The sequence below is a fragment of the Amborella trichopoda genome, chromosome 3, assembly GCF_054954075.1.
Source record: "Amborella trichopoda isolate Santa Cruz 75 chromosome 3, AtrichopodaSantaCruz75HAP2 v2.0, whole genome shotgun sequence".
Classification (NCBI taxonomy): domain Eukaryota; kingdom Viridiplantae; phylum Streptophyta; class Magnoliopsida; order Amborellales; family Amborellaceae; genus Amborella; species Amborella trichopoda.
In genome coordinates, this window is record NC_142338.1 from 47,399,117 (window position 1) to 47,424,969 (window position 25,853).

Sequence of the window (25,853 nt, forward strand, 5' to 3'; positions counted from 1 at the left end):
ATGTGAAAGAAATTTTCTTGTTAGGTGTGAGAATTTATATGGTGTGAGAATTCTCTTGTGTACTTGAAAAAAATTTTATATGATTAAATGTGAGAATAGTTGTCATGTGAAAGAAATTCTCTTGTGTAGTTCGGTGTGAAAATATTTTTATATCAATTAGTGCTTGTATACTTTTTCACATTAATTGGCACCCAATTTGTGTGAAAATATTCTCACATCTAACCACTTAAGATAAATTTTTCACGTAAAAATATTTTCATGTGAACCAAGTATGCCTTTAGAAAAAAGTGGTTTATACAATAGATGCGTAACTATATTTATGTCCTTGATCCATCTTAAAGATAGATGTGGAATTGTAATCGTCCCAAAATTTTCTTTTAAAAAACTATGGTTTTAAGTGTTTTAAATTTATTTTTTTACATATTCATGAACTCTATAGTAGAGATTATATATGCCTAAAATATTAGGTCCAAAATCCATCTCAAAAATAGATCATGAAGAAGAAACGTATATCTACATGAAGAATTGAAAATAAGTTAATAGAATATAGTTTTTTGCAATTCTTTCTCTATCCTCTCTCTTGGGGGTGTGTAATAAATAGGATTTTCAACTCAATGAGCAACAAGTTCATGTAGGGATCTCGAGAACCCTTTAGCTTGCGGAACCAGAAATCCCAAACACTGAAATCCTAGTCAATATTGTGTACATGATTGGTTATATGTGAAATAGATGAATACAACTATAAATCGAGTACAATAAATATAGCAAACACAAAAAGGCACACCACAACAACACAATATTTACAATATTTACGTAGTTCACCCCATAGAGCTACATCAACGACCTTGATACCTATAAATCTACTATCACAATGAAGATTACAGTTTTGGGTTACAAGAGATAATATTTATCTCTAAACATCAATAAAAATACCATTACTGATCTTCCCTTCTAAACCCACTTGCCCAACTGAGCAATACTGTCGATCAACTTCCACTTTCCCACTGTAATACCTTCTTCTTTTCCACCGTAATACCGCTACTTGAAAGATAACCTTGAGAGCAACCGAGATACTTTCTATATCTATAAGTGAAAGTTAACTAACTCAAAACTCATTCATCTTTCCCACCGTAATATTGCTACTGGAAAGATAAGCTTAAGAGCAACCGAGAGACTTTCTCTATCTATAAGTGAAAGTTAACTAACTCAAAACTCATGGGAATATTACCTCTCTCTCGGAGCTGTTGAAGATCCATTCCCATAACCCCCAAAGGGTTGACCCTCAAATGATGGGTATTATGTCATCTTTCACTATCTTATAAAGATATCACTTTCTTACTTCTTACTAAAGTCAATTTTTTATTTCCTATAATACCCTAATCTTTAGAAGAAAATATGGACATGGTGATTTAGCTATCACCAAACCCAACAATTTCCACTTTGATAGCAAAATCATCATAATTGCATCGACAATCTTCATTTAATAGATTTCTTCATACTTACATCCATTGTGGAATTTTCACAAACACTTTTGCCTTCATATGTCTCCACCTCAAACTATAGATATTTTTTGATTTCTTCTCACTTGCCTCCATTGTGGAATTTTCACAAATATTTTGCTTTCACATTTCTCCACAATATTTGAAACTTACATTGGAAAGCAAAATATAAAGGCTTTACTGATAAACAAGTGCTTTGCATTTTACATGGAACAATTCAACATAATAGATTTTCATGCCCAAGGTTGATCTTGGTCGAGGGTCAATCCTTTCCTTTGCCTGACTCGATATCCGGCTCAATCCCCCTGCCGAACCTATCTTCCTTCTCCACATTCTCCCGCTTTCTCTTAACCAGGACAACCTTTCTTAGATAAGAAAAAATGAAGAAACCAATAATGACCGGTACAACCAACACTACATTGAACACCATAGTTGCTGGACTAAACAAACTGTAATATGGATACAGCGAATATACACTGAGATTAAACACAGCGCTCAACAAGATTGAACTCAAAGGTAAGTAGGCAAATGCCCACATGAGGACTACTAGCACCCTCTTCGTTAGCGGACCTTTCCTCCACCAACTAATGCTCAACCTCAAAAGCTTTGTGCAGATAATGAGTAACATACCTCCATTAAAGAATAAACATGAGAATTGAACTATTATATTAGCAGCATTGTCGTCGTAATTGGATACAAGCATCCCAATGAAGAATGCGTTGGCCGTGAAGTGCATAGAGATCCACATAATGACCATTAACACTCGCATGAGTAGTTGTTTCTTTACAGCTACGATGCTCATTGGAAGTAAGATAATAAGTAGTGAGGTGATTAGCCCCACTGTATCACAAAAATGAATATATGGTAGGCCCGCTGTTTCCGACTTTGAAGAAATTTTTCATCATCAGTTGTTATCGGAGCTCCTGGTATGGTGTCTTTGTTAGGAGGAGTGAAACCAGCTTGAAATGTGATGGTGGCGATCAACACCGCTACCAGCATGATTGTGGTCTTGCTCTTGCTTATCCAGTCTTGCTTCTGCAGATGTTTCGGCTTCTTTTTCCCCTGTTTTCTATCCTGCCCTGCTGATTGGGAAGTCCGCATAAGAGATATTGCTTGATTTGCTGACCCACCATTGTTTTCTGGAATAATTATTGTTGATGATGATGATTCATGACTTGTTTTTGCTCCTGCAGTGCTAATTACTTGTTGAGTTTCCATGTCATAGGAATTGCTTGAGTCCTGCTCCAAGGCCTCTGCTCCAAGGCCTCTAATGCAGTTAAGACCTTTGAGTTCAAACCATTGCTTTCCATTTTGGGCACTGTAACTAAAAATTTCATGAAGTCCTCAAAACGATTCTCCTTAACACAAAGGTGTAGAACTGTTTCACCATCTTCTGTTTTAATAGGCAAATGTTGGTCCTCATTTTCTGTGCCTACGCGTAGGAACTTTCATCCCAAGATAATGCTACCGCAGGACCAAGTCCTTCATTGACTTCCAAAGACTTTTTACGCCACGCCCACCAATGACTTAGCTCGAGCAGTGTACGATATGGTCCCACAAGAGCACGACCTATTAAAGTAAATCGGGCCATATTTTGTTTATTCTAATCTTCATTGTATTAGTGGATTTTTAGTCGTCGATTATAATTTTAACAAATAGAATAAAATAAATCGAGGTTTATTTGTTAAAATTGTAATCTTCATTCATTTCTAAAGTAAACTGGGCCATATTTTATTTATTTGGATTCCAATTTTTATTTATCTGGCCCCATTGGACCAGTGCAGAGCTATATTCCCGATGTGAGATAAAGCTGTTGATTTCTCTTTGGTTCACGCATAATCATTTTTCATGGGGTAAACTTATTTATTTATTTATTTTTTTGAGGTAAACTTTTCAATACAACAAATACCAATGGGATTAATTGATCCAACATTTCTCACCTTTTATAATAACTTTGTTTTTTTTATATATTAAATTAGAGAGTTATTGGGTTTTCGATTATTATTTAAAGGACCCAAAACGCTTTAAATGGCTCAATATCTCTTACCTTTAAGGAGAACTTTGTTTTTTCCTATTTTGGATAGCTCAATATCTCTCACCAAGAACTTTATTTTTCCTATTAAAAGTGAGATACACAAGGCTTGGCTAAAACCAAATGCATTTTTCTACCAAATCTCAATTTATCTTAGTAGAATATTAGAATTTTGATACTCGAATGCACATTATTTATAAAGAAAATAGGGTAAGCTTTTAGAACTCAAATCAAAAGAAATGCCTGAATTAATTACAAACTATTATATATATATATATATATATATATTAGTTTTAATGTAGCTTCTTATTGTATTTTAAAAATTTGGGCTTTGGCAACTTCCCATGCATATTAAATAAAGTAGAACACGTCGGGGAATATGTTACCAATCCTAATAATTATTAAAAACAAAAAGGCCGTTATAATCAAGAAGAAATTGATCTAACTAAAAGAAGAAAACAACACTAAATCAATTGAGAATAGGTGAGGTCGATACAATTTTGAAGATCTTTTTTCTTGTTTCATCCATTGATATATAAAGTAAACTTCATGTATCTCAAGCCTAATCAACGTTTTATGGATGTTATTACTCATTGGAAGATATTTATAACGAGATAGATATTTGTAGTTATTTCATAGTTTTGTTTACAATTAATGTTTATCAAAATTATTACCGATTGAAAAATATATAAGTATTTTTGGTTGTGGTCTTGTACAAGTTATTTGAGTGTGCAACATCGATATTCCAACAAAAAAATATAATCTGGCTATATCCCCTGATGGTGTACTCGTCGGGATCGATTGCACCTTAAAATTTACCAGGGGCATTTAACAATTTGAAAAAAATAGATTTTTTTCATATCTCGAAATCCCCAATGCTTTTCAATTTCTTGTTCGTTTGAGAAAAATCTATATATTTGTATTTTGGAAGTTAGAACTACATTACCTTTGCCACGAGATGAAGCTATTTTAGGGGCAAATTTTATCTCTCTTCACATGGTTCGTCCACTTGATATTGATGGAGAATTTAGGAAAGTAAAGTTTTCTCTCTCATTGCACATGCCCACAGGAATTTTCTCAACTTTGGCAGCCATACAAAGCCCACCATACAAAAAGGCAAGTCTCCATCTCTTAGAAAAATTGAATTAAAATAAAGTCTCCTCATGTCTCAGTCCCATCACCCTTTTGAAGAAGTTTCTCATTAAAAAGTTTTAAAGTTTACCTAAGCTTCTTACAGCAATTTAATGGCAATGCAAGTTGGAGATGCGTTGTTTCCATAGTTTTTACCAATGCACAATTAAACGTGAGCTGTCACTGTGCCATTTGACTTCAATATCAAGACATAACATTACAAAGAAGGATGAGGTGTTATGTAAGGCCTAGGTTTTATGAAAGCAAAATAAAGCCTCACCTCGAGTCTTCGTCCGGACAACATTTCCTCCAACGAAAATATAAAATCGATTTTTTAATACCGACAATAAAATTTAAAATTAAAAAAATGATAAAAATCTTTTGGATTTGTAAACACTTATTTTTGAAACGAAATCGACGGTCTAAAAAATTTGTTATAGTATCCACTATTTTTAGAGTTTGAAATCTAATTTTCTTTCAAACCCAATAATGTTCAAGTCATATTATCGACGTACAGTTTTTCCTATACTTGCCTTGCAAGTTTCGATGATTTATGAAGTGAGGATTGACTACCGCCCTATCAAAGCATTTTCCTTAAAAAAAAAATAATCACTAGTTTAAAGGAAAATACTTGTATTCGTGTCTTTTTCTTACTCTCTTGTCAATTTCAAATAAGGACAAGACCCACTTATCAAAGCAAAAATCAATATCCCAGCAACCTGAAAAATCGTAGAAATTAGTGGGAAGGATTCCTATCTTCATCTGCATACGAGTGTGAGATGCGTAATTCAAAGTTTCAAACACTGGAGGAGTGAGACATAAGTAAGAGAAAAACCATATTCTTCATTTATGAGAATATAGATTTTAGAGAGAGAAAAATGGTTGGATCCCATTGCAATATCCCTGTCATTTGGAATAAATGCAAAAGAAAAGGTGACAAAACCTTCTGGTCCAAGAAACCCCTCATTCCACATAATCCAAAGCTCTTTCAGTCTCTCTCTAATGTTTAAGACAACCTGAGCAGAATACAATATTCTCAATCAGACCTGAGAGTTGGTGGGTAGTACCTAGCACTCTCTTTAGAAAACTGAAGAGAAAGAAAAACCATCTTCTGAGAGAGAGAGAGAGAGAGAGAGAATGGTGGGCATTTTCTCCAAATTTTCAGTGAATAGAATCGGTCATCGCCGCTCCCAAGCCTCATTGGTAACTGTCGTGTTAATCCTTTTATATGGGAAGAAATACCCATTCCATTTTTTGGTTCATTATCATCATTATTATTTTGTTATTTGTTGTTGCTTGTTTCCATGTTATTATTAGATGGATATGTGTTTAGTCTGGATTAGTCCATTTTTCCATGTACACTTGTCTAAAAAGATTTCATTGGTAATGGATCATGTTTTATTCTTGTACCTCTAGTGAATGATATATCTATTTGTTGACCTTGATCTAGTGACAATAACAGATCGTTCTATATTTTTGACAAGAACAGATTGTCCTATATTTTTGGAAGATAAAACCCATTTGACCCATTCAAAATTATTGTGAACTCCTCAAATAGTTATCTGAGTTTCATTTTCCATCAAATACTGTGATTGCATTTTCTTCTTGTTTACTTGAGAAAGGCAATTACCATATCTCACAATCTCTCTCTCTCCCCCCCTTCTATTTTTGGTTAGGAAGAGCCTATTGGGTAATTATATTATGTCCTATTAATTCCTTGATCACTGCATTCTTGATGTGTATTTCATCAAATAGAATGTTTTCATGGCCCATGGCTTGCTTCCTTAACCAGTAGAAGTAATATCCAAGGTGACATCCTTGATCTTCGCCTTTCTTCTCAGTAGAGACGCAGGAGAGTCTTGTTTATGAAATTGTCACCATTATTTTGTTTTTCTTTAGGTTAGATCTTTATATTTTTATTTTGAGACAAGAAAAGTTGAATATGGGAAAATTGGTGCAATTCAGAGCTTAAAAATAAGATTTGGGTTTGGAAGAGCAATGATAGTTTCTCACTCTTAAAATATATAATCTATTTAAGGAAGAGGAAAAGCTTGTGTGAATTTTTTTTTTTTTTATATCTTTCTCTTCGTTTGCTTTTTACTTTGGTGATTAATCGTGTGTTAGTCCTGCAGGATGAGAGAGATGGGTCGGGTCAAAACACAAATGTGACATCTTCTGCTGCTGCTTCTGGCCATGGGATAGAAGCAGCTTTTGAGTTTAAGCCAATTGAGCACCCAATTGAGCCACCTGACCATGACAAACCTGTGAAATGCCCAATGCCAGAGCCTCCCATTCTCAATGTAAGTTGAGACTTTTTTATTTTGAAACAAAATGTAAGTTGAGATTATTATGTATTGATTTTCACCAATTTGCTTTTCTTCATGGATATGAGGCACTATATAAGCAAAGAATTTGATCAATTAATTCATAAATATTCATGTTATCTGAGGTTTTCTCGACATTTCTATACGCCCCACAATGTGGACAAGAGGCTTGATTTTCTATTGGAGATTGATTGATATTCATAGGAGGTTCTTAGGTAAGTGATGAATTTTTATCTCTTATGCCCATTTGCTTACAAAATTGCTAGCCAGATTGTCTCAGACTTTAGGGGGAGTCTTTGCTTGTATCCAAAGGAGGTCCATAGAGCTCATGTATATATTGTCCAACCTGGTCTAGTCTGACGATACAAAAATCAAAATTGTAACAATCAAAAGTGGATACCTTGAATCACTTGTGGACTAGCTGATGACATTGACAATACATATTATACCCATTCTAGTTGCAGAAAGATAGATAAAATTGTTAAAATGGTTGATGGCACTTTGTTGAATCATTTGCAATGTTGCCTCATGTTGATAACTTTATGTTCAGTTCAAGGGGTGTATATTGAATACCCCCAAAGAGGGCTCTGATGTGCAATTATGCTATGTGAATACATCCTTGTCTCTATGCCCAATGTATATTTCATAGTATTGGTAACTTTATATTCAGTTCAAGCGGGGTATATTTGTTGACCCTTTTAATACCCCCAAAGAGGGCTCTGATGTGCCATTATGTGAATACATCCTTTTCTCTATGCCCAATGTATATTTCATTCTCATATGACCTGATATTTTATCAGGAAGACTTGAATGCAATTGTGCTTTCAGGTGATGTATATTGACAAAGTCATTCTAATCAACTTTGCTGCATAGACAGTTTAAAAAAAAAAAACCAACTTTGCTGCATAAACTAAAAGTACTAACAATCTGATGTCTTGTTGATCTAAGAAACATGGGGCATAGACTTTCTCTATATTGGAATCTTCCACTCCGTGCTTGAATCTGCGAATTTACTGAGTGACAGGCCTGAGATTATCATTTCAACTTTCAAATTCATATATCTTTTTTGAAATGCAAAAGTATGGTGTGCTTTCAAAGAGCAAACATTATGGTAAGCATGAAGTTTATGATTTAATTGGTCATTACACCTATATCCTATGGGCTTAGAGCAACAACCCACGGTCACATGTACTGGTATTTACATGTTTGATCAGAGGATTTTATTCCATGATCTTCTTTTGAGAAAATAAACCAATACGTGGATTGGATATTGTAAAAGTTAAACCAGATGAAGTCTATATTCCAAAAGGTTCCCCTCAAGGTTTAGGGGTTCATTTTTTCTCTAATAGTGAAACTATTAATGGAGAGCAAAAATTCGAAGTTTGAATCCTTGACTCCCTCCTACCAATGTAATGTTCACAAAAGCCTAAGGGACGATCAAAAGAATCAATGGAATTTATAGATATTGCAAAAATAAGACTTAGGAAGTATATGGACAGAGGAATCCATTTTCCACATCACCAGCTCGTATATTTGGAATCTGTTCCACTAGAAAAGGACTTAGCATTAGTTTGCACTTTACCAACTAATCCCTACTCTGTGATGCACCTATTGCCTTTTATGTGCTGCAATTGTAAGTTTCCTTCATTGCTCTCCCCTAATCAATGTCCGTAAACTAATTCCGAGCCCATGATTTCCAAATATCCAACATAAATCTTTTCATTTGATAGAAAATCTACTATAAGTAGTTCATTACTTAGGGATACGGTTAATAGAAGGCGTCAATATTAACAATCAAGGTAAGCTCACCTCTAAACCCTACTGAAAGATGTAGTTTTGGTGCTGGAAACCCCTACAATAGCCTAAAAATCTAGTTCCACCCCAAAATATGAAATTTAGAGCTTCAAAAATGGTGTAGATCTAGAAGATATAAAAACACTTGAAAATCATGGAAGTGAATAGTCCAGATATTGTATTACATGATGCACTATTTTTAGGACTTGGAACAATGTTTGTCACTATCCAGATATCTTGAGGTCAAGATGATCGATTTGGAGGGTGCTCCAGCATTGAGACAACTTCCACTTGTGGGTTTTGGAGATGCGCCTTACTTTTATTGTGTAAGTTGTTTAATGCGTTAGAAATAGCTTTGATACCATTTGTGTTCAACATTAACCTGATATCTAGGGAGCAGCTGAACCACATTGGAACGTTCAAATCCCCCCAAAAAAGCACAATAGCTTATTATGCTAATAAGCAATTACAACAAGTTTTGAACTCACTATGTGAAAGTCTCAGTCTAACCATTTTACCTTGTCTCTTTCCATGTGTGAAAATCATACCAACAGCCTTCACAGCTCACAACATCAATATCATTTTTCCAGCAAACCTTGGTTGAAGGCACCACAGACCTTGAAATCCAATCTCTCTCATAGCTAAAATGGCTTTGTTATTCTTACAAACTGGCCTTTGAGGATCCTTCCTTAAGGACAAAACAACGTGGTTCTAATCTCTGCATTTTTTCAGGAGAAGATATACATATGGATAATTACTGAGGAATTAGACTCATAAATTAACCTCTATCCTCACTATGAACCCCAAATTTTAGCAGTTTTCATATGACTATTCCTTGGTCTGAATTCGAGCTCGGTCACCTGAGAAATCTGGTGAATAAACATTTCCACATTAGATAACTAACGAAAACGTTTGCTTACTGTTGAAAATTAATCAGGATCTAACACCTCGCCTTTAGATCAAATTAGAAGAACAGGATAATTGATTCGGCAAAAGAGAGGAGCAATAACAATTCAACCTAAGATTATATTATATTGTTTAGGGATTTTTTCTCGAATTTCACTGCCCACACTAAGAGCTGCATGAACTAGCCTTGTGCGAAAATCTATGCACAATTGACTATACAACTGAAGAAACAGCCTCTAATGATGACTTTGAATACTCGTATTCATTGAAATTTACCAGATCAAAGAATTTTGAGTCCTTTGCATCTTCTTATTCTGTAGCTTGCAAGTGTGATAACATTTTATTCATGAGAATTACTCATCTTTTTCTACCCCTTGTTATTATTATTAGTATGAGGGCCTTCCTTTTCATTTTCTTAGTTCTATTATGTATTTATATGCCTCGTTTTGAGGACATAAAAAAGAAAAAACAGATCCAAATTTACTCTTTTGTTTATTTATTTTTATGTGGTATTGGAGCAGTTGCCTTATTTTTCTTCTGTTGTATTTAAGAAGGTCAAGTTTGAGTACTTTAAGCTTGCCATTCCAGTAAGGGTTTCTTCATCTCGACCATGGATTGTCCGTGGCTAAGTCGAGGCCAGCCATTTCATTTGAGCCCAAAATATTTCTTTGTAATTTGTATATCTCTCTCTTTCTCTCTCTTTTTATTTGTTTATTTATTTTATGGAGTCTCTCCAACTAAATTAATATTCTCCTTTTTCCTTAAAAAATTTGTGAACTTGGTTCCTCAACAATTGATAAACTAGGCTCGCTGGGATGCATCATGGAGATTACATCTGTTAAAATACAACGCTCAATAAAGTGTAAGGAAGATCATGATCTAGAAGAGAGAGAATGCGGGAGAGATAGATGAGAGAGAGTCACGTGAGAAAGAAGAGAAGTAAATAGAGTCACGGTAGTGTCTCGTAGACACCCACGCCCCACTTGTATGTATCTTACTACTAATGAAAGTCTGAAGTTACAAAAATATCCCGGAAGTAAGGGAAATGATAAAAATGTCCTCAAGTATTTAAATACAAGAGAAATAGATAAAAAATTTAATCATTCACAACTCCCCCTCAAGCTGCTTCATAGATATCTGTCATGCCCAACTTGCTTAAAATCATTTGCAGTTGAAGTTTCCCGCAACATTGGTAAGCATATCTGCTAGCTGGTCTTCTGTTTTAACATATGGAAGACAAATTTACTTGGTAGCAACCCTTTCTCGAATGACATGACGATCCACTTCTATATGTTTCGTTCGATGCTAAACCAGATTAGGGGCTATAGTGATAGCTACCTTCTTGTCACAATACAAGGACATTGACCTTTCATAGGAAAATCAAGTTCTTGTAAAAGAATTTTTGGCCAGAGTAATTCATATGCACCATAAGCCATGAATCTATACTCATCTTCTGCACTTGATCTTACAACTACTAGTGCTTTGTAATCCACCAAGTCATAAGGTTCCAACAAAAGCACTATACCCCAATTTAGATATTTGATCTATAATAGAATCAGCCCAATCTTCATCTATATAGGCTTTAACCCGTAAATGCCCATGATTAGCTAACAATAGTCCTCTCCTTATTGATGATTTAGATACCTGAGTACTCTGATAGCAGCCTCTAGGTGGATAGTTCGTGGGGAATGCATAAACTGGCTAATCACAGTCACAACATATACAATGTCTGGATGTGTAAGCAATAGGTATATTAGAATATGCCCATATCCTTGAGATCTTTTTCTCTTTGGCCATCAAGCTTGTGATTTCGTTCTATAGGTGTGTTAGCTGGTTTTGCCCGAAGCTTTCCAGTTTCCTTAAGTTGATCCAATATATACTTCTGTTTCGAGATGAAAATTCCTCTTTCTTACCTGGCTACTTCTATTCCAAGAAAGAACTTTAGTAGGCCTAGATCTTTGATTTCAAATTCTCTCGCCGTAAAACCCTTGAGTTGCTTAATTTCCTTAGGATACCAATTACAACAATGTCATCCACGTATACAATTAGGACTTTGGTGCTGGTCTTGGTATATTTGATAAATAATATATGTCAACATGACTTTGACTCTGAACCTCTCAAATCAAGGCCGAGGAGATTGGTTTAGTCCATAGATGGCCTTTCTCAGTCTACAATCTTTCCCTTCACATCCAGGTGCACGAACCGTAGGTGGGGGTTCCATATATACTTGTTCTTGTAATTCCCCATGAAGGAACGCATTCTCGACATTCAACTGATGCAAGGGCCACTCCAAGTTAGCTGCCAAAGATAGAAGTACTTAGATGGGATTCATTTTAGCTACAAGAGCAAATGTTTCCTGGTAGTCTTTTCTAGAAGTCTGAGTAAACCCTTTGGCAACTAGTCTCACCTTGTATCTATCAATAGTACCATCAGCCTTGTGCTTTATAGAGTAAACCCATTGCAACCAACTAACTTCTTGCCTTTGGGAGGGTTTACCAGCTCCTAAGCGTCATTCTTATATAATGTTCTCTTCTCCTCACATATAGCCTTCTTCCATTTAGGATGTGCTAAAGCTTTTGTAACATAGGAAGGGATTGAAGCAAAAGACAGAGGACATAAAAGCACAGTAGGAAGGAGACAAGAACTCGCAAGATACAAGTACTTTACCTTTCCATACAGCAATAGACAGATCCAATTCTTCATGCTGAGAATTTTTTTTTTTGGGCAGTTGAGTCGTAGGAATCAAACCTGAGATGTAGGGTTGCTAAATGTCAGCTGCTTACCACTCAAGCCCAAGCCCGATTCCTGAAATTGTTCACACTGAGAATTGTTAAAAATAGAATTAGCAGTACCAAGATCAGAGGTATGAGACTGACTCCGAGGCATGTCAGCCATGGTGGTCTACACTTCCATTTGTTTCCATAGAATATAGACTTTTAATTCCTTTTTTCCAGCTCTCACATCACAAAGCTGCCATCCATTGTCCTCCTTTGCTCTTGAGCCAGAAAAAATAGAAACATGAAGGGGAACATGAGAGCTCTCTTCCACACTCTACTCCCCCTGGAGCAGGGTAGCGAATAAAGGAGTAGACTCAAAAAAGGTTACATCCATTCAAACAAATTTCTTCCTAGATATTGGGTCATAGCATTTATAACCCTTTTGAGAGGAAGGATAACCGAGGAAAATGCAATTAGGTCCTAGGACATGCACGAAGCAAATACACCTAGAGACCTTAGGAGGAACACTAAAATGTGGATGATCAGGATGGATAAGTTTATAGGGCCATTTGTAGTATAGAATACAATCGATTGATGAAATAGGATGCACTAAGCACAACTTTGGACCAGTATTTCTTGGTTACATTCTTACGCAAGAAAAGAGCATGACTCACTTCTAAGAGGTATCTATTTTTTCTTTCAGCTACCCCATTTCGTTGTGGGGTATATGAGCAAGAATTCTAGTGTGCTATGCGCTTTTGTTCAACATAGGACAATAACTCTCCATTGCATACCTTGATCGGATCTGAGTACATGAATTTTAATGTCAAACTAAGTATGAATCATCTTATGAAAGGCCTTAAAACCTTTAGGAACTTCATCTTTGGAGAACATATACATCGAGAGTAATCATCCACAAAAGAAACAAAATACCTATAACCAGAATTAACAGTCACAGGAGATGGACCTCGTACGTCAGAATGAACAATAGTAAAAGGAACAATACTTATTATTATTGGGTAATAATAAGTTTGAAGCTCTGACACACTTCTGGAAGTAAACAACTTAGGAAATAGAATTTGCAATGACTGAAAAGACAAATGGCCAAGTTGGAGATGCCACTGGCAAATCCGATCTTCATTAACTGAAGAGCTTGAGGAGTAATAGTAGGCAAGTCAAGAATGTAGAGACCAACGGCTTCATGACCATTGCGAATCTACCTTCTCATATCCAGGTCTTGATAAACACAATGGGAAGGAAAGAATGTTAAACTACAATTTAGACTCTTGGTAATGCAGCGAAGCCAGGAACATGAAGAACTTATGATAGAGAAAATTCAGGTGAAGTGTTTACAGTTACTGTATCAGCAATGGAAGAGAAATAGCCATAAAAAATTCTATTTTTGTCTCTACTGGAATGAAGAGAATACAGAAAAACAAAGGGGACATACCAGTCATATGATCTGAAGTGCCAAAATCAATGGTCCATGACTGTCCAGAAGGATAAAGAGAGACATGGTTAGCATGAGCAGGAATACTTGAGTGGGCAAAAGATGATGTGGAGGTAGTGTGTGGACCATCTAACTATGCAAACAATCGACTGAAGGCTCTTAACTTCCTCCTTAGGGATTGATATGATCTCCCTCTGGACAGAAGGTGAGGATGTAGTTGCATTGGGTTGTACCTGATCTGGACTAATAGTTGCTGAACCACCAGTGGATGAAGCATTATGTGCATTGAATTGCCCATGATAATTGAATTTTGCCGGTCGACCAACTAAATCCCAACAATTCTATTTTAACATGTCTAATCTTACCATGATCACACTTTAACTTACTCTTATCTCCTGATTGAGAGTCCTTTTTCCAAATTTTCACAATCCTTTCCCTTATTGCTCTTAAAAGGCAATGAGGCAGAGACAAGAGTAGAACGATCCACTGGTTGTGTAGCAGCATGACACTTTTTCTACTTTCTTCACTCTATATAAAGGAGTACACTTGATTAAGAAATGGAAAAGTATATCCCGAATAAGAATTTGAATCCTAGCTAACTCAAACTTTGGGATTCAATCCAGCCAAAAACTCAAAGATACGATTTGTTCCACAAACTCGTATTTATCCCCCTCTTACCTACAGGCTGGTTTTAACATCTGGTAATCATCTAATTCCTCCCATAAGACTTTGAAGTAAAGAAAAATGCTGCTAGAGACTGTTCCTCCCATTGAAGATGGGATCTCTCCTGTCTACATCTGGATGCATTGAAGTATGTTTGGTTTACTGATTATAATGCAAACCGCATTCAAAAGAGAGGCTGAATTTTTCAAAATTTATTTCATTTATCTTTAGGAATTGGACTAAAATTTTGTTTATTTATTAATGGTCAATTTGGGGTAGGTAGCTTAAAAGGTATGCAAAAGCTGGTGTGTGCCGAACCGCATTTTTTCAACGAGAGAGAGAGAGTATTAATGGGTAGGGTAAAGGAGGGGAAGGGTAGTTTAGTCTTTAAAACACTAACTTTTTGACTGAGGGGTGGGGGGGGGGGGGGGGGGGGGAAGGGGGAGGGTAAAAGCAAGAAAAGACAGTGACTAAGTTATAGGTGTGATACTAAGAGTATTGGGGGGTAGAATTTCTACGAAGTGCATTTTAGGGGGGTATCCATAATTTTCCCTATATTTAAAATATATACGCACACATATGACATATATAATATTTTTATAAATTTCCCTATATATGTATGATGTGTGTGTGTGTGTTCTTTGAAAGATATTGTTTGAATATTTTTTTAAAAATGCTTTTGTTAGGTTTTAGACCTAAACCCGAACCTGGTCGGGTTTGGGTCCAAGTTTTTGACCTAATGGGTTGGGTCTGAGTCCATACCTTGGACCCAAGTTGGGTTCAGATTAGGTTGATCCGGACCCGAGCTGACCCATTATCACCCCTAAGTTTAAGGAATATAACAATTTATGCAATAAATAAGGGACAAGAGAAGGTGAAAAATATGTCTTCAAACTACCAAAAATGAGAGAGATGAACTATATGGATCTAGATTATGTTAAATGCATTAAGAGTGAGGGTTAGAGGGTCTTGGTAAAGGATGACGAGGTCAATACAAGATGGAGAATTTATTTTCAAAAATTGCTAAATGACCACTATGGGAGCACGTCCTTAGGAGGAACCTTCGACATAAATAAGGTTGGAGGTCATAGATATATTTGTAAGATTAGGATATCTAAAGTGAAAGAAGCTTTGAGAGAGATGAATATAGGAAAGATTTTAGGACTAGATGGTATCCCCATAGAAGTTTGGAAGTGCTGGGGAGGGATTGACCACGTTGTTCAACAGGATTTTGAGAATAAAGAAAATACAGATGAATGGAGAAAAAGTATTGTGGTGCCTATTGACAAGATCAAAAGAGACATACAAAATTGTACGAACTATCGAGGGATCAAACTTATGAGCTACACTATGAAACTGTGGGAGAGAGTGATTGAGCAACGAATACAACATGAAACGAGTGTATCAAAAAATTAGTTATGTTTTATGCCAGGGAGGTTAACAATTGAGGCTATTTTCTTGCTTAGGCAATTGATTGATAAGTTTAGGGAGAAGAGGAAAGACCTCCACGTAGTATTCATTGATTTAGAGAAAACATAAGAAAGGGTACCTAGAGAACTAATTTGGTGGTTGTTGGAAAAGAAATGAGTCTCTAAAGGATATCTTGACATGGTGAGAGATATATACGAAGGAGTGCTAACTAGCATGACGACAACTAGTGGAGAGACAAGTGAGTTTCTAGTGACAGTAGGCCTACATCAGAAGTTAGCACTGAACCCTTATCTTTTTGTTTTGGTTATGGACGAGTTAACCATGCATCTACAGGATGAGGTATCGTGGATTATGTTGTTTGCAGATGCAATAGCTTTGATTGGTGAGATTAGCGACGATTTCAACGCAAAGTTAGAACTCTCAAGGGATGCTCTAGAATCAAAAGGTTTTAAAATTGGGTGTGGTTGGTATAAGACTGAAGCTGTAAATGATCCGAGTAAGGCACACCTTAAAATAGTGTTGAAAGATATTATTTTAGTACTGAAAATCTTTGTGATGGCTTGAAAATTTATTTTCATCTCTAATTATGAAATTTAAGGCGTCAAAAATCGTGTAGATCTATGAACACTTGATAATCTTGAAAATTGACTGTCCAGAAAATGCATTACAAGATGCACTATTTTCAAAATTTGAAATTTATTTTTTCGCATGTTCATAGATCTTGAGGTTGAGATGATCGATTTGAGGATTTTTAGGCATAAAAAACAACCTCTTCTAGTAGATTTTTGAGGTGTGCCTTAATTTGGTGGTTTAGAGCCTCACTTTTATATAAAATTTTTTCTTTAAAATTAATCAGGCTGAGACAAAATATATAGAATGCAAGATTAGTAACAATAAAAATAGAAATGAGGAATTAGTCGAGATGGATGGCCAAGAAGTACCCACAAGAGATTATTTTTGATATCTTGGGTCGATAATCTAGGAAAATGGAGAGATTGAGAAAGATGTCATGTACAGAATTAGAGCTTGGTGGATGAAGTGGAGATGTGCTTTTGGAGTCTTATGTGATCGTCGCATAACCATGAAACTGAAGGGGAAGTTCTATAGGTTGGCAGCCGGTCGTGCTTTATGGGATGGAATGTTGTGCGATCAAGAAACAAAATATTTACATAATGAGTGTAGTTGAGATGAGATGTTGAGATGAGTGGCAAGTCAAGACAAGATAGAACTCGGAACGAATATATCAGAGAGAACCTAGGGGTGGCTCAAATAGGCAATAAGATAGGGGAAAGTAAACTTACGTGGTCTGCCATATGTAGTATCAACCTAGAACAACACTAGTTCGCAAGGGCAATTTAGTTTGAGTGGAAGGCTCTAAAAATGTAACAATAAGGCCCAAAAGCACATGGATGGAAGTAGTGAGAAGAAGTATGACAGTCTATGGCTTGATTGAGGGTATGGCCCTTGATAGAGCGGAATGACAGAACATGAATTGTGTAGCCAACCCCAAATAGTTGGGATAAGGCTCAGATGATGATGATGATGATGATGGTGTTAGAGAACATGATCAAACTTGAAAGATCATACATACTTATTTGCTGACTGGAATGGTCTATATCACCACTCAGGGTTTTACCTCAAAAGGAGGAATTCAATGGTGGTCTTTGAATTTGAAATTACCTACTTTTGAATTCAATGATGCTTTTTGAATTTGTCTACCCTATAAACTCCCAAATATCCATTGAGATTTTAGAGCTATAAATGAGGACTAGGGCCGTGTACATGGGTAGCGAGTAGGGACACCCTTTATTTCCAATCTAGTCTTCTAAAAGGGACCAGGGAACAGCTATGGTTTGGAAATAGGTTGCACTTGGGCTAGGGTTGGTGCACCCTTCTTTCCAATCTAGTTTTCAGTGTCCCCTATCCGTTGAATTTTGTGCCAATCTATTTCATATAAATTATGAATATAAACAATTGGATACATTTAAGGCCATTTTCAAACTGAAATACATTTCGGTCCTGGCAAGAGTCATACACATGAAACGTGCTTTTACAAGTGGGATAGAAATAAAAAATTTCTGTTTTTTTACCTCATAAAGGTGTGCCATTTTAAAAGTCCACCGATTGCTGTTTGCAATTGAAATGGCTAATGGAGATGTCCTAAAGTGCAACAAAATCCAACTTTCTGCGAAAACAGCACCAAAACACACGTTGGTCAGGCATGTATAGAAACCAGCTTTTAAGTCTTCTTATAATATATTAAGATGATTGATTGAAAAACAAAACGCGATGATTGTTGATCAATAGGGGTGTTGGATTGGAGCACTTGAACATGCAATGTTCTTCCACGACTCCACTCATGTTAGATATCCACTTCAAAGCCCTTCCTCACAAATCCTTGGCATATATTGATTTTGACTTGATGAGCATATGTTCATTTTGTACCTCGACATTAAAAACCACCTCAAGATCTAGATTTTGATCTGTGTATCGAACATTATTGAGGTTGATGGTCATTTCTTTATAGAGGAGCTACAGTTATGTTGCAAATATATGAAGAAATTACAATAATATCATAGAAAAGGCTCTGACTAGAGATATACTTCTTTTGTACAGGGTGGGCATATGCATAGGGTATTTTGGTCTTCTTAAATGCATGAAATCATTTATGTCGATTTTTACACATAGGATTTGTGAGATTGTGGGTTTGCCCTAGCCTTGAATTGCTGTCATCAGTTACTATCTTCCAAAATCAACTTCTCTCTGGCAAGAAAGGATTATCTATTTTTGATATTATGAAGGGTTCAACAGTCCAGAACTCGACATCCAATCAAAACACCCTGCTTAGTTTGAACCTTTGAATGGGTCAACATCTCACCCCACCCCGCACCCTTCCCCACTTGTTCGTGTCTGTAGACTTGCTCTGCTTCATGGACATACAGTTTGTCTGTGTCTGCATGCATGCGCGTGCACAAACACCACTCGCTCAATAGTTGACATCCACATGCTCTCTTTCATTCACAAGCAGTTACTTCTTTGCTCCTAGGCATTCTCTCTCTCGTGTGCATGCAGACTCATCTCTCTCTCTCTCTCTCACACACACACACACATACACATACACATACACACACTTAAGGAGCATAGAAACTACCTTCTAATTGTTTCTAAAATGCGCATTTGTCAGTCGCATAAACCTCTCTCCCCCCTTGCTTTCTTTATAATCAATCCTCTCCATTTACTCCAACTTGAAACCCATTCATCTCCCATCTCTCCATGTAAATCTTTCCCCAAAAAGTGGTTCACTCTCCAATGCAAAATCCCATCAGAATTTTTCTTTTTCAAGAAGAATTCCACAAATTAATGTCCTCTCTCTCTCTCCCTCTCCCTCTCCTTATTTCTCTCCAACATGAAAGCCTATCTCTCTTTCTAAATCAGATACAAACTCTCTCTTTAAATCCAATACAAGGAACTCCCATGAAGAAAAGGTTTCAGACTGTGTGTCCGTGTGTGGGAGTGACTGCGTGCGGATATAGCCACCCAAAGTGCGGGATGTCTTCTAGTATGATTTATCTATATCTATCTTCATAGGTATAACATATGTTTTAACATTTTTGAGATATGTGGTGCAGGATGGGAGAATATGGAAGGAGCGGTTGGCTGCTAGTGTAAGGAGGAGGGCAGAGTTGCCGGTTATGAAGGAAGGAGGAGGACAGCAACACCTTCAATCAGAGAGTGAGCACATTAGGCTTCACTCTCCCCCCAGTAAGCACCTAATTCTGCCTTCTCTCAGTGCCCCTGAGCAGAATATCGTGAAGCTCCTCGAAGATTGAAAATCAAATTGAGTTCACTGTTGTTTGGAATTTGAAATGCTTTTTGCGGGTGGGTTTCTCTGTTGTATATAGTTGTTTTTTTGCCTCCTATTCCCGTTCACTATTGGTTGTTCTTCACATGTTTTGGATATATGGTCTTTTTGATATTCATGCACCTTCTTTCTTTTTGTGTTTCATGTGTATCTGAAAGAATTGTTTCTCCCTAAAAGAAGTCACTAGATATATACCAGACAGCATGATTTCATATATTGCTTATAAACAAAGTCACTTGATGTATACCAGAACATGATTTTGGTTGTAAAACTACTCTCTCCCCCCATATCTCTCAAGGATTTTTATGTCCGTTTGATATATATTTGTTTTAAGATAGTTAAGTCTGAAAGCTTCAGAAATCTCTCTCTCTCTCTCCAAGGCAACTGGGTGCCCCTTGGCTTTGGGAAATTTTGAATCCTTCCGCTCTAATATATATGGGGAATATATCACCAAGATGGTCAAACCACTTCAAAATATCTATTAGGTAGCAAAAACTACTTTTACAAAGTAATTACTTTTTAAAAATTATTTCACCTTTGGTATCTCTTCAATAATTTTATTAAAAAATTTCCAAATTGTCTCGCACTTGAAATTTAAGCAATGATATTTACATTTTTCTTTAGGCTGGGGTGACTTAAAAGGGCTAGACTATCAAAACGCCATAGCTTGTTTGTTTTGTGTTCCAAACTTAGAATTAGATATTTTATTGATAATATATGTTTTAGGTTATAAATATGGAACAAGCAATGGAACTTAGAATAAGATCTTTTATTGAAAATGTATGTTTTAGGTTATAAATCTGTAACAAGCAATGGAACTTGGGTTGTTTGGGTTGAGTGACTTAAGTAGGTGAAATTATTAAAGGGTGTCGTTTGTATAAGGTTGAGGCTTAAACAACAGGCGCACATTCAAATAGTGTGGAAAGATGTTTCAGTATTAGAAATCTTAGTGATCTCTTGAAAATTTATTCTTCATATCTAACAATAAATTTAAAGCTTCAAAAATAGTGTATATTATGCAGATCTATAAACATTTGAAAATCTCGACGGTCCAAAAAATATATTACATGATGTACTATTTCAAAGACTTGAAATCCATTTTTTATCATGTCCCCATACATCATAAGGTCGAAATAATCGATTTGAGGAATTTTGGACATCAAAATAACATCTTCTAGTAAATTTTGGATGTGCGCTTTAATTTGGTTGTTTAGGGCTGACCTTATATAAGCTTAGTCCATTAAATGCTCTTATTTATTCAGAATTTTAAACAGGGACAAGGGTAATTTGAGATGTTTCGACAAAACTCTCGAGGAGATACTTGAATGGAAGGATTTGAAAAAAACACTCTACTTTCTCCATAAAATTGTTAATTTAACCACATTGATTTTTTGAATTGGTTTAACCATGACATTTTCCATGCATTTAATTCAAGACGAGGGTACTGAACTTCAAGAAAATGTGATTGTCTCAACTTTCTGCAGAAACCGTCTTCATATTTTAATCCGGAGATGGTAGTCATGTTTCTATTCACAGTAAAGGCCATTCATTACAAAACTCCAGTCATCTTCTAAGTCAGACATCACGGTAAGTTCTGCTTTCTATGTAGGATCAAGCCCAGCACAAAGCTCCAGCAGTAAACTTCATAGAACTCTAGACCAGTAAAAGAACTGTGGCAAAGTTGTCATGTAGGTGGGTTGACCTGCCTAGTATTGTCTCTACCTGTGAATTGAGAGAGAGAGAGCTTCATTACAGTAACTTTCAATGATCAGATTCATAAACTCTCAAATTCCCAAAGTTTAGGCATGTGTGTGAGAGAGAGAGAGTGAAGAGCAATCTCTTCTTTTTTTTTTTTGAACATTAACACATGGTGAAGAGCAATCTCTTCAATAAAAAATATGTCCTAGCAGCTTTCGGACTTGACGAACATTTGTGTAACCCTTTGTAACGAGACGCTCTCGCCTTCCTCGCCAGCTTCCATGGTTCCTCCACTCTTTTTTCTTCGCCATCTCGCTATGATAATCCCTCACTTTGCCAGAATTTTCGCCGGAATTCCAAAAATCAGCAGCTGTCTGCATCAAAATTAACGAGAGAAAGAAGCAAAGGAAGACAAGGGATTTAGTTATGGGCTTCATTGTTGTGGGTATGATTTATTCATGGAGGTGGAGGTGGAGGTGGAGGTGGTGGTCGGGGGTTTAAATAAGAGCTAGAAACTACTTCACAAAGACCCAAGGAAAATAAATAAGAAAAAAAAAAAAAAAAAATTCCCATCTCAACTAACTTGGCCTTGATTTCATGCGTAATCATAAGTGGGAGGTCCCTTCATGTGCTCACCTTTATTTGGTGGGTCGCTCGCCTTTCCTTCTTCAAATCATGGCACTCTCCTCTCGTGACACAGAAGATAGACCTTGCCGACCATGGGATATCGAATCATGGCACTCTCGTGACCCAGAAGAGAGACCTTGTGGACGATGGGATATTGTTAACCACAATAAAACACAGATTAATGTGCTCATATATTCCATTTAGAACTCACAGATAAAAGGAAAAAGTTTATATAAGGTCGCAACCTTCAAATGTAGAATTACAGTTGCACCGAAAAAATGCATTGAAAAAGGTTGTTTTAACGTTGAAAAAAACTCTAATTGATCATCTCTACCTCGAGATATATGAATATGAAAAAAAAAAAAAAAAAGATTTTGAATCCCATGCATCTTGTAATACATTATCTAGAGATTTTCATATGTTTATAGATCTGTTGGATTTTAACCATTTTTGAAGTTTAAAATTTTATAATTAGATATGAAAATAGATTTTGTGATAATCCTATGAATTTTTTTTACCAAAATTACACGGTATGATGAAATTTGGAGGTGCCCCTTAATTGGATTGTTTAAGGTTGCAACTTTATAGAAACCACGCTCACATATAAATCCTATTTTATTTTTGATATTTAAAAATAGTCTCATATGTTTCATTTTCCTTAATTAAGTCTTATTTTTTGAGAACATAAAATGTATTTTGATTTTATAGAATTTTTTTTATATATATTTTCTATACATCGGAATTAGCTCAAATTTAGTTTGTTTGTGGTTCTAATTATTATACACATACAAAAAATATTAAAAAAATAATTTAAATCAAATAAAATGAATAAAGTACCCCTATGCTTCTAAGAGCAAATTAGATATGGATACTATTGGGGATTCAATTACCAAATGGGTACTCATTTGATCGAAATTACGAGTACTACTCCCATTTCCTCCCGCGGTTTTTTTTCTTCTAAGTTGCCCTCATGTCTGGCAATACAAATATCGGATAGGAAGATGTCTAATCTTTTGAGCAAATAAGTGTAATTGATCCCCTTCCCCCTAATTTGCTTTGATTTGACAAGAATATTTGTCAATTTTCTCCTGCTGAGTTCCCCAACTCATGAGTCCACCTAGGGTTTTCACGTTTTCAACCCCATTGTGGAAAATTCCTCACTATTACTTCTTGCAGCAGGAAGTCTAGGGTATGTCTTGATTATCAAGAAATCACTTTGAGCTCTAAAAATGGTGTAGACCGGACGATATGTGAAGAAGTAAAACAAAAAGGAGTAAAGAAAAAAATTCCTTAATTAGAAATTTATTTGTTTATCTAGATTCAGGATAACTATGGCGTGATTATCGTCTCTTGATCCTAGAGAAGGATTTTGAAAGGTAGACGCATATGTATGGGATAGAGAAGGATTTTGAAGGGTGGACGCATATAGATAGCGTGGGACGCACGAAATCCCGCGGATCAAATTGCACACAGTTTGGCATGATGTATGGCTTACGGAGAAGCATATCCAAACTTAGAAAGGTCATCACTGTGTTTGACCTTGATGGATGAGATAGAATGACATCGACCATCATGTCATGCTCTAATGGGTCCCACTTCCTCTTCATCACCAACAACTCGTGCATTGGATGACGATGGCTTTTATGCCCACGCATCCGCCGTGGTCACGTGTGTTTTTTGGTGTTTTACTCTCGTACAAATTTTTTTATTTTTTTTTGAGCATAAAAATTCTATCATTTCCTTTATCCAACCGTCAATTTTGAATGGAGGGCTAAGATTGTCCCAATCACAATGTCACGTCTCTATACTATTTTATTTTTAATTTTTTTTAAAATAATGATCTTATACGACCCTCGCCCACCCATGTGTGCATGATCTCAAAAGATCACTATTAAAGTTAGCACGGATCTCTAAAAAAATTATCACAAGGGTGTAAGACTTGACTTTTCTATAAATACGTGTCAAATTTAATGAGATCATTTGGGGTCCTGCACATATGAATGGGGGAGGATCCTATACGACCATTTCTCTTTTTTTTTATATAAACTATTTTGACACCAAATTTTGGATGTCTATTCTTCTATTAAACTCACACTAGCAAAGAATATATAAAAAGTATTTTCAATAAAATAAAATGACCAAAATACCCCTAAAATTTCAAGGGGTATTTTGGTCATTATATTTTATCGAAAAATTATTTTTAATATTTTTTTTATAGGTTTGCCCTAATGAGAAGATGACACGTATCAAATTTCATATTCATACAATTTGTATAAAAAAAAAACTAAGAATAAAATACTTTGAGACATCGGATCTAATATCAAATGGCGAGTGGCTCTCTTGATCAAAATTGGACGGCTAGGTGGTAAGAGGAGGATAAAACTTCTATGCTGTAGAAGAAACATAGAAACCTTGACCTTTACTCTCTTGACCCGTTAAATTAAGAATTAATTCCAATAAGTGTGACACATGTAGCCCTATGTTGAAATCCGGGTTCATACTCATGCATTACCAAAACTTTCCATTATGGGAACCTATCTTACAGGTTAATGTTAAGGCTGGCAACGGGCCGAGCTTGAGCTGGATCGTAGGAAAACCTGGCCGACCATGACCCAGATCCGGCCTGGCTCTACATTTGGGCTGTGGTTGCGCGGCCATAGTATGCTCTCGAGCCACATTTTGTGGCCCAAGCCTTAGCTTTTTTTGCTTTTTTTTTTTTAGTGTTGTTACCATGTGATGTAAGTGAATAACACATATTGCACTTGAAAATCAATATTAGAGATTTTCAAGTATGATCTGCACCATCTAATTACATTAAGATGATATAGGTTGCATAACAATATGGTACAGTACATATGATTTCAACACAAAATCATTAATATTTTGATGGACATTTTAAAATTAAATCAAAACATTCAAGGAAAATCTTGAATAGTCAATACACGTGTGCTTTACTTCACGTATCTTTACTTACTTTTTTTTTTTTTTTTGGATATTATCAAGGCATTATAACTATTTAAAAAACATTATCTAGGCGTTATATTTTATTGGGACGATAGGCGTTATATTTTATTGGGAAGATATCAATTAAATGGTAAAACCAATTTTACAATATCATTTAAAGTGATTAAATCATTAACTTATTTCTCATAGGTATTTCTTCAAAAAATAAATATAGTAAAAATCACCAAGCTTCTGTTGTTCAAGCTAGGAATCCTAAACAAGTAGCAGTATGTTAGTAATTTAGTCACTTAAATAACTTAAGTCAAAGGATAATAATATCCCTATTGTTTAAGTAATCAATAAAAAACAAGGGTTATAATGAAAAAAATAAAAATTACTGTTGCTAAGCATGAGCAATGAGGAATATTATTCTAATTTGACAATTTTGTGTTTCAAAAAATAACCAACGATGTTAGTGTCATTTAGCTCACACCACAAAAAGTAGTCAATTACTTCTTGAGTTCCCAATCCTCACCGGATGTAATTGAGTCATTCTGTATAAGTGAAATGAAGGTTTAATTTAAATAAGATGATTTGACCACCTTAATTTATAAAGTTTTGTAAGGTATCAACGTTATATTATAGAAGCAAGGTGCATCTTGAGAAACCCTAAAAAAAAAAGCTTCTTTCGATGTTAGAAAACCTTCCAACTTATTATCTTGAGCTCGAGATATATGAATATCAATAAAAATGGATTTCAAGTCTTAAACATAATT

The 25,853-nt window shown here is 35.7% G+C and overlaps 1 protein-coding gene across 1 annotated transcript; it reads left to right on the forward strand.

Moving 5' to 3' along the window:
• Positions 1-5,700: 5,700 nt before the first annotated feature.
• LOC18443844 (uncharacterized) lies at positions 5,701-20,080 on the forward strand. The gene is made up of 3 exons (XM_006854025.4): positions 5,701-5,865; positions 6,795-6,962; positions 19,577-20,080. Exons 1-3 carry the CDS (start codon positions 5,800-5,802, stop codon positions 19,775-19,777), a joined length of 435 nt encoding a protein of 144 aa, XP_006854087.1. The 5' UTR covers positions 5,701-5,799; the 3' UTR covers positions 19,778-20,080.
• The last annotated feature ends 5,773 nt before the right edge of the window (positions 20,081-25,853 follow it).

Coding starts and splice junctions, on each gene's coding strand:
- LOC18443844 (XM_006854025.4), top strand. CDS start 5,800: ATGGTGGGCATTTTCTCCAAATTTTCAGTGAATAGAATCGGTCATCGC. Junction 5,866..6,794: donor GCCGCTCCCAAGCCTCATTG/GTAACTGTCGTG, acceptor TTAGTCCTGCAG/GATGAGAGAGATGGGTCGGG. Junction 6,963..19,576: donor CAGAGCCTCCCATTCTCAAT/GTAAGTTGAGAC, acceptor TATGTGGTGCAG/GATGGGAGAATATGGAAGGA.